Source organism: Monodon monoceros, unplaced genomic scaffold, assembly GCF_005190385.1.
Source record: "Monodon monoceros isolate NGI ecotype Baffin Bay Population unplaced genomic scaffold, NGI_Narwhal_1 Super_Scaffold_10, whole genome shotgun sequence".
Classification (NCBI taxonomy): Eukaryota; Metazoa; Chordata; class Mammalia; order Artiodactyla; family Monodontidae; genus Monodon; species Monodon monoceros.
The window spans coordinates 54,630,369-54,645,056 of NW_021703766.1; the positions used below are offsets into that span (position 1 = coordinate 54,630,369).

Below are 14,688 nucleotides of genomic sequence, written 5' to 3' on the forward strand. Positions count from 1 at the left end.
CCGAGAGCTGTCACGTTCCGAGACCCCTGATGTACAGCGGTTTACTGGGCTTGTCCTCTTTCCATGGACTTTAGTTTCCAGAGTTTAGCTGATCGAAGTATCGTTGCAGCAAATGGCGCCTAAAATACATTCTTACGTGTCTCTACTTTATTTCCATAAATTGATTCCCAAAAGTAGGACTGTCGGGTCAAAGGGTCTATCACATGTGAGCAGACTATTTTTTTCATTGGACTGCAGCTCATAGCCTCAGGAGTGGTGCATGAGCCGTTCTGACACATCCTTGCCAGCATGGGACGTGAGCCCTCCTTTCCTTTTATGATAATCTTATCATTTTAATTTCATAATAATTCTTTTTCACTGGGTGGTGAAAACAAAGTTTCTGCTTGTTTCACGGTGCACTTCCTAATTATTAGAGTTTGAATGCCCTTTAGTCTGTTCACTGGCATTGGGATTTTCACTTCACTGAATGTTCATCTTAGTTGCTTATTTTCAAGTTGGGTCATCTTTTTCATGGTTTGTGGAAGCTTTGCAGATTATACGTATGTGTTAAGAATTATCTATTTCTTTGCCACGTGTGTTGTTAGAAAAACAAACTGTTTTCCCCAGACTGTCAATTTGCCTCTTGACTTTACGGTATTTTTTTCACTCCACAAGTTGTCAAATAAGTTATCTCTTCCTTTCCATCTTTAGGATACCTTGCTGAAAATCCTCCCCCTCCAACCGAGATATACAATATACAAAAGTCTCCTCTTTTCCCTTGAAATACTTCTGTCCCTTGTCTACATTTAGGTTTTCCACCCATATTGTATGTAGACTGTTTTCTTCCAGCTGGAGAGCTAATCATGTCAGCATTCCTTCGAAACCAGTCCTTTTCACCCTGACTTGAAATCTGTCTTCTGTCATATGTACACACACACACGGAGATCTATTTCTAGGCTGTCTCTTCTGTTCCGGGGATATGCGTCTCCTCCTGCGTCAGGACATGTGTGCTGCTTTTAGATCAGGGGTGGGGGGGATTTTTTTTTTTTTTAAAGAACAATCCCTTTGGAACTGCTGCAGAGCCTAGACAGGAGAGAAACATCTGGCGGCCAGGAGGCAGGGCGAGAGCAGAGGTGAAGAGAATCTCCACCCCCCAACCACAAGGCCAGATTGGCGGAGGGGAGAAAAAAGGACCCAGCTGCTTGTAAAATAAAGTCGTCCCTTTTATTTCAAATCAACCCTTTCCCAAGTTGGTGCCGCAAGTGGAGATCAGGGGCCCTAAGCCCACTGGGGTGTGGTAGGGCGGGGGCACTCACATCCCTTCAGGGCTGAGAGGCTGTGGGTCTGGCTGTCTGCCCGCTCACCGGCCAGCTCAGGGCCCTGGCCTACCCCCTCGGCTTACTTCCAGGGCTAAGGACACGTAGAGGGGGCAGGGCAGGCGGGAAGGCAGTCCTGTTTAAGGTGTCCGTAGCCAGGGCATTGTTAGTGGTAGGAGCCCAGTGAGGCTGGGTTAGTGGGGTCTTCTCCGGCAGCTGGGGAAGGAACTGCAGAGAGAGACAAAGATCGGACCAGATGCAGGCAGAAGGGCCACCCCGGAGCCCACAGGGAGGGAAGGAGAGAGGGCAGAGGCTGGCTTTGGGAGCTGGGGTGTCACTCTAGATGCTCACCGGAGATGGGGAACAGGCTCCAGTCTGGCATGGAGGAAGGGCTCAGATAGATGACTGCCACTGCACGAAGCGCTTGGATTCCTGCCAGGGAGATGTGGGGCGAGAGAGGGCATGACTAGGGAATCTGGCTTTGTAGTGTGGGCCCTCAGACCCAGGGGTCCAGGACCCAGCCCCTCCCCCCTCAGACCCAGGAGTCCAGGCCCCCAGCACCTCCTCCCTCAGACCCAGGAGTCCAGGTCCCCGGCCCCTCCTCCCTCAGACCCAGGGGTCCAGGCCCCCAGCCCCTCCTCCCTCAGACCCAGGGGTCCAGGACCCTGGCCCCTCCCCCCTCAGACCCAGGTGTCCAGGCCCCCAGCCCCTCCTCCCTCAGACCCAGGAGTCCAATACCTGAGGGTTGAAAGGGTCGTCATCATCTGTGTCATCATAGTCGTCACTGGGGTGCAAGGGGGGGAGTGGCAGAGAAACAGGATGGGGGTCCATCAGGAGGCTGCCCCCTAACAGTGGCTCAGTGGTTCTCCCCCATCCCCTCCGCCAAGACCCTGCCCCCCTCCCCTCCTGACCTGGGTGGGAAGAGGGCCCAGGCGCGGGGCAGGCTGCAGAGGGCGGTGGCCAGGGCCCCCGCAGACAGGAGGGAGAAGAGCAGCAGGTAGAGCAGGCCTTCCAGGGCGTCCTCACACAGGCCCCGCAGGGCTGCGCCATAATCCTGGGGCGGGGGGGAGAGGGCGTCAGCGGGCAATGCACACGGCTCAGACCGTGCACCTGGCTGTGCAACGTTGAATAAGTCCCTCAGTTTCCTCCCCGGTCGCCCGTGCTCAGCACAGGGCCTGGCACGCAGAAAGCGCTCAGCACAGGGTAGGCGCTGTGGTCATTGTCATTATCACACCTGCGAGCAGGAACCCAAGCTGCGGCTTCCTCTCCATCACCGAGAACCCTCCCTTCACACCCCCCACGCCCAGACGCCACAGCAGCTCAGCCTTGGCTGAGTGCCGGGCGTCTCAACCTGGACACGTCTGACATTGGGGCAGATCACTGTGTGTGTGCTGAACGGGGTGGCAGCGGGTGGTGCCTCTGCACTGCAGGTCCCTGAGCAGCAGCCCTGGCCTCCAGCCACGAGATGCCAGTAGCACCCCCTCCCCCAGCCGTGACACCCGAACATGTCTCCACACATTGCCACCATCCCCTGGGGCGAAATCGCTGGCTTAGAACAAGACTGAGAATAAGGCTTAGAAGAACAACTGGTATAGAAATGGCCCCTACACATAACGCACACTCAGTAAACACTGGCTGACATTACTGTCATCCCCGGAAATCGGCAGAAGCACCATTTCCTGAATGGCCAGCCATAAGTCATTCAGCAGGGGCTGGCCGAGGGCCTGCTCTGTGCCAGGCATTGCTCCAAGTACCGGGGAAACTTCAGCAACCAGGCCCCAGAAGGTCGCTTCAGACCGGGGTTTGGAAAGCAGTACTGGGGTCCCGACAGCAAGATGGCACCAGAAGGAAGGAACCCGGCCGATGGGAGGTGGGGGACTGCTGTCTGGGAGACCCGCAAGGCTGCTGGGGGAAGGGGTGCGGGCTAGGGCGAAGCAAAGGGCTGAGGCCGAAACCGCCCCCGAGGTCAGGCGAGAAGCCAGGACCTTAATCCGCCTGCAGGGGTAACTGCGGGTTTTAAGCGCAGGAAGATCAGATTGTGCTTTAAAGGCTCACTGGGCTGTTGGCTGCTGTGCGGAGGACAGATGGAGGCAGGCAAGCAGGGAACAGGGAAGAGGCCCTGGGGCCGGGAGCAGCGGTGACAGTGTGAGCTGTGCTCAGAGCCCAGACGGGCTTCAGAAGGGCCAGCAGAACTTGCTGGAGGAATGAACAGGAAGCAGAAAGGATATTCCTAGGTTTCTGGGTCTAGGCAGAGGCTCCCCTGCGAGAAGAATTCGGGGAGGGCGACAGGGGTCACCTTGTGCAGGCCACGACAGTGCAGCAGTGCCACCAACTGGTGGAAGTTTCCTTCTGTCACATTCAGCGTCTCCTCCAAGGACAGCAGAGGCTCCTGCGGTGGCAGGGGGTTGTTATCTCAGGAACTCTTCAGGCTCCGCCCATCTCTTCAGGCCCCGCCCCTTTCGGCGGGCTCACAAAGCCAGGGCCCCACCCACAGCTGCCGCCCCGCCCCCTTCTGCGGACCCCGGCCCACAGCCACCGCACCGCCCCTTTTCTAAGGCTCTGCCCACACACCCAGGTTCCCTCCCCTCCTTCCCCTGGGAGTCGGGGTGCAGAAGGAGCACCCGGCCCCGCCGACCTGAGCAGAAGGGAACTGGGGGACAGCTTCTCGCTCCAGCCCCTGCAGCTGGGAGTGGATGTTGGCCAGAGCTCGCTGGGACAGAGTCAGCCTCTGCGGGAAGCCAGAAGGAGGGAGGAGGACCCAGCGGTTGACGCCCCCAGCCCACTTGGCGCCTTCATCCTCCCCCAGCATCCCTAAGTCTAGGCCCCAGCCGCGCCCTCCTCCACCCGGTTCCCTTGCCCGCAGCCCTAACCTGTTGAAAGGGGTTGGAGACGGCCTGGTTGCAGAGGAAATAATAGTTCAGGATGTCTGAAGCGGCAAGGGAAGAGGGGAAGAGGGGGGAGGCTGTGAGCCTGAGCCCCGGGGCCTCCCTGGGGAAAGGCGGGAGGGGGCAGGGCCACACTTTCCACCCCTCCCAGCTCAGGACCCTCCTGTGGTCCCAATGACCTCGCATTCTGAGACTGGCAGCCCTCCCAGCCCCTAATCCCTTCTGCTCCAGCCACAGCCAGAAACATGCTGATCTACACACTCCCGGGGAGCCCCCGCTTCTGCCACCCTCCCCTTGACTCAACTGTGCTCCCCCCATTTTCTCCAAGTGGCCAAATCCTCCCATCCCTCAGCTCCAGCCTGAGGACCCCTTTCTCCTGACTCCATCATCTTTATCCCTCCCTCTGTTCCGGCGCACCAGGGGAGGTGCCGAGAGCTTCTGCAGAACTGGGCAGGGCCTGGCAGCCGGCTGCTCACCCTCACCCCATCCCAGGAGGACCGCGCAGAGAGGCCCGAGGACCCAGGGCGTGTGCCTGGAGATGCGATCACCTGAGCCAAGGCCAGTCTCCTCCCGGGTCAGGTTCAGGATGTAGGTGTCCGGACTGGAGCAGAAGTCGCTGAGGCCCTGAGAGGGGCAGCAGGAAAGGGGGCTCAGGACAGAAACTGCCCCCATTCCACACTCCCACAGAACTGAGTGCCCTCTAGCCACCCCTCCCTCAGACCCAGGAGTCCAGACCCCCAGTCCCTCCTCCCTCAGACCCAAGTGTCCAGAAGTCCAGGCCCTCAGGACCTAGGAAACTGGCTGGAAACTTCAGAACCTGTGTTCCTGGCCCCCAAGTCTTTCCTCTCAGGACCTAAGGCATTTATTCCCATCCTGCCCCAGGATCCAGGAGTTAGGGGCCTTTGGCACCCTTAAATCTTGGAGCCCAAGGGCCTGTCCCACACCACTCACCACGGCCGTAGCTGCCTCCAGGCCCATGGAGCCCCAGCTAAGGACAAGAACCAGGAGACTCATCACCGTCATCCTACGGTGGGGAGGAGGGATTGGACTTGGGGGTTCTGGGGTTCTTAATCTCCCACCTCACCTCTTCCCTTCCCCCACCCCTAATCCCATCATAGCCCCAGCCCTACCCTCCACCCACCTCTGGAGCCAAGAGGATAACAACTAGGGGCAGAGAAGCTGTTGGGGGAGAGGTGTGGACCAGTGGCTGCTGACGTCAAACTGAACATCTGGCCCTGCTGGGGGAGGATACGGGGTGAAGGGCTGGCCGGATCCAGCCCACGTCTGTTCCCGCCTTGCTCCGGACCGCCCACCCCTGGGCCCCATCTCCCTGCTCTGAATTCCGCAGGACCTTGCTCCCAGGTTCACCCATTGCTTGGTCAGCCTCCCTCTCAGCCCAGACTCCTCCTCCCAGGAGTGGAGACAGCTCCAGGGCTGAAACTGCCTTCCAGGTTTTCTCTGGGGATGGGGTTCGGGTCGGGGGGGGGGGAATCAGCCTTTGAGGGTGGTCAGCAAGAAAGAAGGGCACCTGGAGGGAGCCAAACTGAAGGTCTGGCCCCGAGCCCCAGAGCTGCCCTGCCCACTGTGCTTTACCATCTTCAAGCTTCAGGGCGGCCTGGATGGGATGGCAGGACCTCTCACCCCGGGGGGAGTGTGGGAATGGTGGCGGGCACAAGCGTGGCCCCCCTCAGGGCCAGGGAGGATACAAAGGCTCCTCCAAGTGGAATAGGTTGGCCTAGGTGGAATCCCAGCTCCAGCACTTTTTGGCTGTGCAGCCTTGGGCAAGAGGCCTAACCTCTCTGAGCACCAGTCTCCCTTTCTGTTATATGGGGAGAAGGAAAGGGCCTCCTCATAGGGTTAGTGCGAGGGTTCCAGAAGAGCATCGGGCATACAGAATGAACCTTTAAGTAAGAGGGTGGTCCTTAATTCCGCCACGCCACATGATAGCATTCTGCTTCAGAGCCCTCATCTTCCAGTAGGCATCTGACAGGCACCTCCTCCACAGGGTTGTCATAGCAACCGAGAGGGTCAGTGATCACCCCAATCCTCAACACAAGCATCGCCATCATTGCTTTTCTAGGACTTTGGGGCACTTCTTGCTGTGAGGACAGTCTGTCTCCTGCCCGCCCCCTTCCTGGGCAGCTCTGAGCCTGATTTCTATGTGCCACCCCAGCCCAGGAACTCCATGGAGGTTCGTGGGACCAGGGAATGAAACCTGGGAAGGACCGTGGCCCCTCTCAGAAGAGCGCTGTGGGATCTCAGTGACATGTGCCACTGCCAGGAAGCCACCCAGACTTACACAATCACGAGCCACTTGCTCTGCTTCGCCAGGCCCAGGAGGGTGAAGAGGCAGACCAGCAGCTCCAGGAGCAGCAGGAGAACGTAGGCCAGCCACCTGGGGAGGGGGTGACGGGGCTGAGGCTGAAGCAGCAAATCCAGCCTTTCACGGGCCCAGGCTCCCAGACTGGGACTCGGCAGAGGGTGACAGCACCTGCCCGTTCTCCCGGCTCTGCCTGCACACGTGATCTCCCTGAGGCCCAGTCTCCAGGCCACAGCCAGGCCCATCTGTGAAGTGGGTGCATTGGGAGGCCGGCCACTGGAGCCATTTAGAACACAGGTCCCAGGACTGTACCCTGACCGAACCCCGCATGAGCCCTGTGAGTGGCACGCTCTCAGGGCCCCAGCCCCTCCACTCCAGCCTGGAGGGCAGAGGGACTCATTCCCAGGCATGTACTCAGCAACACAGGGCACGACCCAAGGGCTCAGTGTCTGCAGGCAGACGGCCTGGGTCGCAATGCCAGCCCCTGCGCTTCCTGCCTGCCTGCAACTTGGTCTCAGTAACCTTGCCTCCTGTGTCTCGGCGGTTGTCGTGAGGCTAAGGAGTAGAGACACACAAAGCACTGAGAAGAGCGCCAGTATGGACGCACTTAAATATCAGCTTGAACACGAATCAGGAAACTTTCAATGTCATGTAAGGATTCAGTATTAGCTAACGGTCAGTTCACTCTGGTTGCAGAGTGAATCTGTACACGAGGCCGCATCTGTACATCTGTACATGAGGCCGCAGCACAGCGCCTGGCACTTAGGAGATGCTCAATAAATAGCATCGCTCCCAGCGATCCCCACGTCGCCAGAGCGGCAAGGGAACGGCCACCCCCCTCCATGGCAGCCTCTGCTCAGACCCCTGTGGGGACTCACTGTGCCCTTCTTTCCTGGACTGCTGGCTGGTCAGGCTGTCCCCGGAAAGGAGAAGCTGGACCCAGTGCTCCAGCTGACCTCCAGGCCATTTTTCCCCATGTCCCCACCGCCAGCTTGTGTGTCCCAGCTTCACTTCACTTCCCTCAGGGGCAGGTAGCACTTCTGCCCTAAGCCACCAAGAACTCCCCCAGCAAAGCTCTCCCGCTGGGGGCCCCGATTTCCTTCCAGGAAGCCGGCCATGTTCCTTGAAGGACTCCCAAGTGTCAGGCACTCTTGTATTGGTGAATCCAGAGGCTATTTCCTGTTAATGATGGGTCTGCCTCACCCAGGTATAGTCCACACAGCTACCCTCAGCCCCCGCTGAAACAGGGCTGAGGCCCAGGGCCTGCACCCCTGAGCTTGGCCAGAACCCAGAACTTGAACTCACTGGGACCCAGGCCTGTCTGATGCCCTGCAGGGGGGTTCCTCATTGCGGACTCCTTCAGCCCAGGTGTGCCTGCCCTCCTGGAGCACAGAATCCAGGACCAAGTCTTCCCTGTCTCTGCTCCCATGTCTGGTTGGGACCCTCAGTTGTCGGATGAACAAAAGAAATAATTCCTCGTGGACGAAGCAATGAGGACACTCCGTCATGTTGGCTGCTGGGAAAGATGGCCGTCCCAGATGTCCTTCAAATGTCACCTTCTCAGTGTGGCCTTCCCGGATGACCCCCCCCAACTCCCAATACTGCCATCCTCTGTCTCCAGACCATCCCGTTCCCGTCTCCCACCTACTCTTCTCCAGAGCTCTTAACACTCACCACCTTACAGACAATATCTCATTCATGCATTTCTTATTGGTCCGCCCACCGTGAGACAGGCAGGATTCATTGTTCACCGCTCTATCTTAAAAAAAACCCATATTTTACAAACACATATATAATGTGTGCTGGTCGCCCCTGTAAGCACTTGACAGATAATGACTCAACAGACCCTCCACAATCCAATGAGGGTATTGCTACCCATTATTCCCACGGGTACCAGATGGGAACACTGAGGCACAGAGCTGGTATGTACCTTATTTAAGATCACGTGGTTAGGGAGGGCCGTCTGGCTTTAGAGCTCATGGTCCTGACCATTTGGGTACACCTCTCTCACCAGAAGGTGTAAATAAGTATCTGTTGAATGGATACACGCGTCAGCTGGACAACCGAGGGAGTGAACTGGTTAGTCTGAGATTCAGTGAGTGAAGTGCAAGAGTGACTTGATGAATGGCTGAGTCAAGGATGAATGAATGAAGGAGTGAATACATTGAGGGAGGGAGTAAACGGATGAACACGTGAGCGGGCACGCCATCACTCGGTCCGTCTCTCTACGCCAGGGTTGCTGTCACTTACTGACACTTAGCACAGATAACCCTTTGCCGTTGGGGGCTGTCCTGTACACTGTAGGGTATTCAGTAGCATCTCTGGTCTCTGCCCACCTGGTGCCAGTAGCATCCCCTCCCCCAGTTGTGACCCCCAGATACGTCCCCCAATGTCCCCTGGGGGCACAATCACCCAGGCAGGGGTTCCCTGCCACACGGAGCAGATAGAGCGGTCACCTACCTGTACTCCTCCACAAAGGACACATCTTCAGCTACTTGCACGGGGCTCAGGGGCACTTCCTGCCAGAAGGCCAGCCCCTGGAGCTGCTGGGCCACGGCTTCCGCCTGCCGCCGAGCCCCCCGGGTGGCCGCCACCAGCTCCGTGCGCTGCGTCAGCACCTCCTCCAGAGTGGTCAGCTCTGTCCTCACGGCCTCATCCAACCTCTCCACCATCTCCAACACCTGCGCACAGGGGTGGGCCTGGAGTCGGGGGAGGGCGTTCTCTGGGGCGGCCAGGGGTTGGGCGACAGGGCTGGGGTGGGGGGCGAAGTAGGAGTGAGCAGGGGTGGGTATCTGAGATCTGGGCGCTAGGGCATCTGAGGATTGAGGAAGGGAAGGAAGGGGCTCTGCGGTCCAGCTCATGCAGTTCTGTGGCTTCTGTCAGGAGCTCGGAGAGGTCAGTGGCTTGAGCTCCAGGACTGAGGTTAAGTCTGGGATCCTAGGTCTGACCCTGGCATCTGCCTTCCTGAGTCTGGGGTCTCACGTCTGGGTTCCAGGGTTGCAACCGGACATGAAATCTAAGGCCTGAGGTCGGGCTGGGTCTCAGCGCCGGGTCTGGCATCCTGGGGCTGGGGATGCGAGTGAGGCTTCTCGTCTGAGTCCTGGGTCTGAGCGCTGAGGTCTTTAACCTTGCACCTGGGCCAAGGATCCGGTCTCTGTCCTGGGTCTGACCTGAGGGCAGGGGCTGGGTTTTGGTGTTTGGTCTCTGAATGGTTTGGGCTGTGAGCTGAAGTCCAAGGCTGGGGTTGCGTGTGATTGAGTCTGGAAGCCCAGATCTGGGCTAAGGTTCTGATGGCGCCATGTGTGAGGCCCTAATCTGTAGTCAGGGTTGGGGGCTGGGCATACAGTCTGAGATCTGCATGTTGGAACCTGACATTCTGAGTCTGAGGTCTTGGCTCTGAGTTTAGATCCTGTTTTCCTGGGAGGGGGCCCTTTGCCCAGGCGTGGGGAACCAGTCTGGGTGTGGGTCTGGGGTCTGGCCAGTGCCTGGCCCCTCACCAGGTGGTCAATGGCAGTGAGTGTGTGGTTGGCATGCAGCAGTGCAGAGCTGAGCTGGGACACCCCATCACTGGTCTCGCTGTTGCCATAGAAACCGATGCCAATGCCAGTGCTAAGAGGAGGAGGGAAGGGAAATCACAACCGGTCCTGGGACCCTGGGGGCCGCCACGCCCCCCCCCCCACCTCCTCACACACCCAATCCCATCTCCCACCCCATCCCATTGGTCCGGCCCATCGTGGGAAAGGAACGTCTCCAGCCTGGCCCCCACCAGTTGCCAAGGTAACGGGAAGGTCTCACTCCCCCGGCCCAGGGACGTCATTGTGATGCTAATGGTGGGTGGAGAGGTGGAGGGGAGCAGGCCCCCAGATTTAACTCGCACCTCCCCGGAGTGAAACCCTGCCATGCCCAGCCCCAGGACGGGAGGTCCTCCCCTCTAGTGACTGCCAGCCCGCACCCAGGCCCTCCACCCTTTCCCCAAGTATCCGGGGTCCTCAGCACCTGTCCCTTCAGGATGCAGCCGTCCCCTCCCCCGCCTCCTGGGGGACCCCAAGCCTGGAGCTCCCAGTCTCCCCCCACCCCCAGGAGCCAAGCTTCTGGACGGCTGGGAGGGAAGCGAGGGAATGTGGGCCCAACGGGCCAGAAGCCGGGCGCCCCCGCCCCTCGGTTGCCGGCACACAGAGCTCCATTGTGGGGCCTGAATACGGGCCCCCTCCCTCACCCCCCGCAACACACTGAGTCCCTCCGCGGAGGGGGCCAGGCCTGGAGCGGGGCGGCGGACGCCCCGACGCCCTCACAGCTCCCAGCCCCGCGCTGCGCAGGCCCCCGCCCCCTGCCCTGGGATGTGACGGCGCTGGCTCCAGCGCCCGCACCCATTGTTCACAGTGCTACAAAGCTGCTCTTGTTTCCCGGCCACGGGGGCTGGCCGTGCCTCTCCCGCACAGGGCCTCTGTCCACCTCCCCGCCCCCCTCCACGCGGGAGAGCGCGAAGAGGAAGCACCTTGGGACTCCCAGCCCCCTCCCCCACCTCCACCTCCACACGCCCACGCTCCCCGCGGTGGCGCGGCCCAGGCTGGCGGGGGTGGGGTGGGACTAGCCGCTTTCCGGCCGCTGCCGCCCTCCCCGCCCCCAAGCCCCAGGTCGGGGGCAAGTCCTGAGCGCCCAGATCTGCCCTGAGGGGTGGGTGCTGCCCTGAGGGGAGGGGCTGCGCCCAGAGCTGGCTCCTGGTAAATGGCGCGGCCCCACGTGCCCTGCTTCTCCCACCCCCGAGGGTGTCCCAGAAGGTGGCCCCTGGGCTCCTAGGGGTTTTGGGGTCTGAATCTCCACTTGGCCCACCTGGCCTCGAAAGGTTGCCTCTCCCTGAGCCTCCCTCTTCAAAACTGGTTGTGACAACTCTGAATCCAGCAGGGTTACCGTGGGAAGGAGTTAGACCGGCTCAGGGCTGCTCCTGGATTGTAAATATCCCTTTACTGTCCCTGACCGGGATACATCAGCTTCACGAGGGCAGGGACCATGTCTGGCTTAGTCAGTATTTCCTGGCACATAGTAGGTACTCAGGAAATAGTTGCTGAATGAATGAATGAGTTAATGAATGACATCCCTAGTTCACATTTATGGCGTCCAGCTGTGAACCAGGCACTGTACATTTCATTTAATCGCACCACAAGCAGGAGGTGGGTGTGACTACAGTGCCCATTTTAGAGATGTGGAAACCGAGGCCTGGAGAAACTATACCACTCGCCTAGGTCACACAGCTGTTCCACGGCAGAGCCACCAAACCCAGGCAGTCTGACTGCCCAGCCTTTAACCCCTAGACCATCCTGCCAGGCTGGCTGCCCTTGGGAAGTCACTTTTCCTCTTGGACCTTGGTCTCTCCATCCATCAAATGGGAGCAATTCTCCCCTGCTGGGACACCACCAGGAAGACTGATTGATAGAGAGCTTGGGGAGCCCCATCCCCAGTGTCCACCCACCCTGGGGCCCCATTACCAGCCGACGAGAAGGGCAGCAATGCAGCTCCAAGTGACACAGCCTCCCCCAGGCGGAGGGCTCTTGGCCCCGGGCGGCTCTGGGGGCCGGCAGCAGCAGAAACGGATGAGGTAGACAGCAATGAAAATGAGGCTCAGGCCTAAGCCCAGGCCTGCCAAGGCCACCACCAGCAACAGGGCCTGGGGAAGGGGGTGACATCAGGCATCAGAGGGGTTCCGGGCTCCCTCCCTGTGTGTCTGAAGGTTCTGGCTTTGGGATCTCAGTGCAGGTGGAAGGCACCCCTGGCTAGCTGGGGGGCCGAGCCCAAGCCGTGGTTTTCAGGTTTGTGAGGAAAGATGTCATTCCCAGCCCCTCCCAGGCTGGCAGCCAGGGCTCTGGGACTTGGGGCTGGAGGGAGCTTCCAACTGGGAGGCCCAAGTCTTGGGTTCAACTTCTGCTCTGCCCTCCAAAGGCTGTGTGACCTTTGGCAGGGGCCCTCCCCTCTCTGAGCCTCGGTTTCCTCCACACCAAAACCAGGTAGTTGGAATGAAGCACCATCCAAGGACATGCCAAGACCTGGACCCCAGACTCTTGTGGGATCGGGGGTCTGGAGGGGGCACCTGTTCCTGGCGATGTGTGCCAGGTTGGGGGTGGTAGGTTTCCTACTCCCTCCCCCCTCCCCCACGCTGGTCCTCCCCACTCACTGTTTGCTTCCTCTCCCCTGATGCTGAGCTCTGCACACCCACCGCAGTGTGAGTCTGTCACCCAGGGACTCAGGGGGAGGGGGCGTGACAGCCTCCGTGACACTGTGTGCGTGCGTGTGTGCACGCGTGCGCACGCTCGTGCAACTCAGAGCTGGGCAGTGGGAGGCTGGGAGAGTGAAGACACAGAGCAGGGGCGAGAGGGGTATGGGGGGGGAAAGAGAGAGAGAGGGAACGAGGTAGTGTGTGAATGTATGTGTGAGTGTGTATATGTGAACATATGAGTGTGTGAATGTGTGTATACTTGACGCATGTGTGTGAGCATTTGTATGAGTGCAAGAATATGTGTGTAAATGTGAAGGTGTGGGTGTGTGTATACATGTGTGAGTATATGGGTGTGTATACATGTATCTGTATGTGGGTGTATATGTGTGTATATGTGCGTGTGAATGCATGTGTGAGAGGGTGTGCGTGTGTCCCCACAGCACGGTGGCACCCAGTCCCTGATTATTTTCCCAGCTGTCCCCTCCTCGGGTGTGTGTCCCAGCACTGTCATCCTGACTGTTGTTGACGGGGGCAGAGTGAGCCTCCCTGAGTGCCTCTGGCGGTGGCTGGGGTGGGGACCCCGCGTGTGGCATCCGTGTGGGGAGGTCTCCTTGGCCGTGAGCAGGTGGCCGTGGACTGGCCCTGGAGGCTGGGATTGTGTAACCAGCAGGCTGTGGTAGAGGGGCTGGCAGTCCCCGTTTGGTGGGGACAGAGCGGCGTGGAGTCGGCGGGAGGAGCTGCTTACGGCCGGCTCAGCGCAGCCATGACCCAAATAGCTCAGAATACAGCACACGTCCCCCTCTCTGCTTTCCTGGGACCTCCCTCCTTCTAAGCTTGCCAATCCCCAGCCCCCTGTCCCGGGAGCCCCCCAGGACAGTTCTGAGGGGCTCAGACCTTACAGGCAGGGCCCAGGACCCATCCCAGGGCTCCACCATCCTGCCCACCCCCTACCCCATCCCCAGCTCCGCCAAGCCTTGCTCATTAATCTCAAAGTCAAGGACTTGAATTAAACTGGGTCAGGGGACAGTTCTTTCGCCCCTATTGGAGCTGACCCAGGCTGGGCCCCCTTCCCCAGGGACCCCGGTTTCCTTAAGGTTCCCACCCAGCCCCACCCTCCGGTCCCGTTTCTGTCATCCTCCAGTCCCCAAACCGAACCTCATCCTCACCCCCCCTCCAGCGACCTGACTGACTACCCCTTCCGTCCTGGGACAAGCTGGAAGTCTCTCCCAGCGCCTCCACCTGTTTTTCCCAGCTCCAGCCCTAAAACCCCTCACCCGCTTCCCCATTTCAGGTCTCAATCCCGTCCCAGAATCAGGGCACCTCCAGCTTTCTTCCTCTCCACCATGTCAGCTCCTCTATATCTCCTGGGTCCCACCTGAACTGGGACGCATTTAACTGCATTGCCCTGATCCCATGAGGGAAGGGGTCGTCTTTTAGGACATGATGGACCTACCCCCCTGATGACCCTAGCTTCCCGCGCAGCTCTCAGAGACCCGGGAATCCAAGGGCCCCCAGTCCCCTCCCTCCTCTGAGATCCAGGGGTCCAGGCCCCAGCTCTCCCGCATTTAAGGAGGTTCCCAGGGGAACCTCCAGGTACGGGAACGCCAGGCTCTCGCTGCCTCAGGTACCCCAAAGTCCCGGCCCGGCTCCCACCCCCAGAGAACACAGGAATCTGTCACCCAGCTCCCAACCCCCGCCCCCAGGACCCCGTGCCCGCGCCCACCTGCTGGTATTCTTGTTCTTGGGGCGCGAAACCGCTGGGCACCGGGCGGAGCTGGAAGTCGGCGCGGGGCAGCTGGTGGAGCAGATGCACCCAAGCCGAAGGTCGGTAGCCCGGGGGCGTCCCCATGGCCCCCGGGGGAGGGCTCAGCAGGGCGGACGCCGGGGCTGCGGGAGCCTCGGCAGCGGAGCGGGGCGCGGGCTGAGCGGGGTCTGGCGGGGCTCAGGGGAGCGAGCGGGCGGGGGGAGGGAGGGGGTGGG

The 14,688-nt window shown here is 59.8% G+C and overlaps 2 protein-coding genes across 5 annotated transcripts in view; both read right to left on the reverse strand.

The window, feature by feature from the left end:
- LOC114908066 (NACHT, LRR and PYD domains-containing protein 7-like) overlaps positions 1 to 14,688 on the reverse strand; it is a 582,624-nt gene that overhangs the window by 412,277 nt on the left and 155,659 nt on the right.
- TTYH1 (tweety family member 1) lies at positions 1,182 to 14,675 on the reverse strand. Of its 4 annotated transcripts, XM_029244808.1 has the most exons (14): positions 14,432 to 14,635; positions 11,984 to 12,162; positions 9,998 to 10,109; positions 8,961 to 9,181; positions 6,480 to 6,575; positions 5,132 to 5,204; positions 4,729 to 4,804; positions 4,166 to 4,221; positions 3,931 to 4,023; positions 3,592 to 3,684; positions 2,207 to 2,349; positions 2,034 to 2,079; positions 1,647 to 1,727; positions 1,182 to 1,523 (listed from the first exon to the last, which is right to left on the reverse strand). In XM_029244808.1, exons 1-13 carry the CDS (start codon positions 14,555 to 14,557, stop codon positions 1,689 to 1,691), a joined length of 1,353 nt encoding a protein of 450 aa, XP_029100641.1. In that variant the 5' UTR covers positions 14,558 to 14,635; the 3' UTR covers positions 1,182 to 1,523; positions 1,647 to 1,688. The 4 variants fall into 4 exon arrangements, 2 of the variants coding, with proteins under 2 accessions (XP_029100641.1, XP_029100639.1); XR_003796971.1 differs by lacking the exon at positions 4,166 to 4,221 and having other exon boundaries at positions 14,432 to 14,675; XM_029244806.1 differs by lacking the exon at positions 2,034 to 2,079 and having other exon boundaries at positions 14,432 to 14,675.

Excerpts from the sequence above, each read along its gene's own strand:
- TTYH1 (XM_029244806.1), bottom strand. The coding sequence starts at position 14,557 with ATGGGGACGCCCCCGGGCTACCGACCTTCGGCTTGGGTGCATCTGCTC. Across the intron at positions 5,205-6,479 it reads AGCAAGTGGCTCGTGATTGT|GATGACGGTGATGAGTCTCC; the intron begins GTAAGTCTGGGT and ends TCCCCACCGTAG. Across the intron at positions 1,728-2,206 it reads TGGGCCCTCTTCCCACCCAG|GAATCCAAGCGCTTCGTGCA; the intron begins GTCAGGAGGGGA and ends TCTCCCTGGCAG.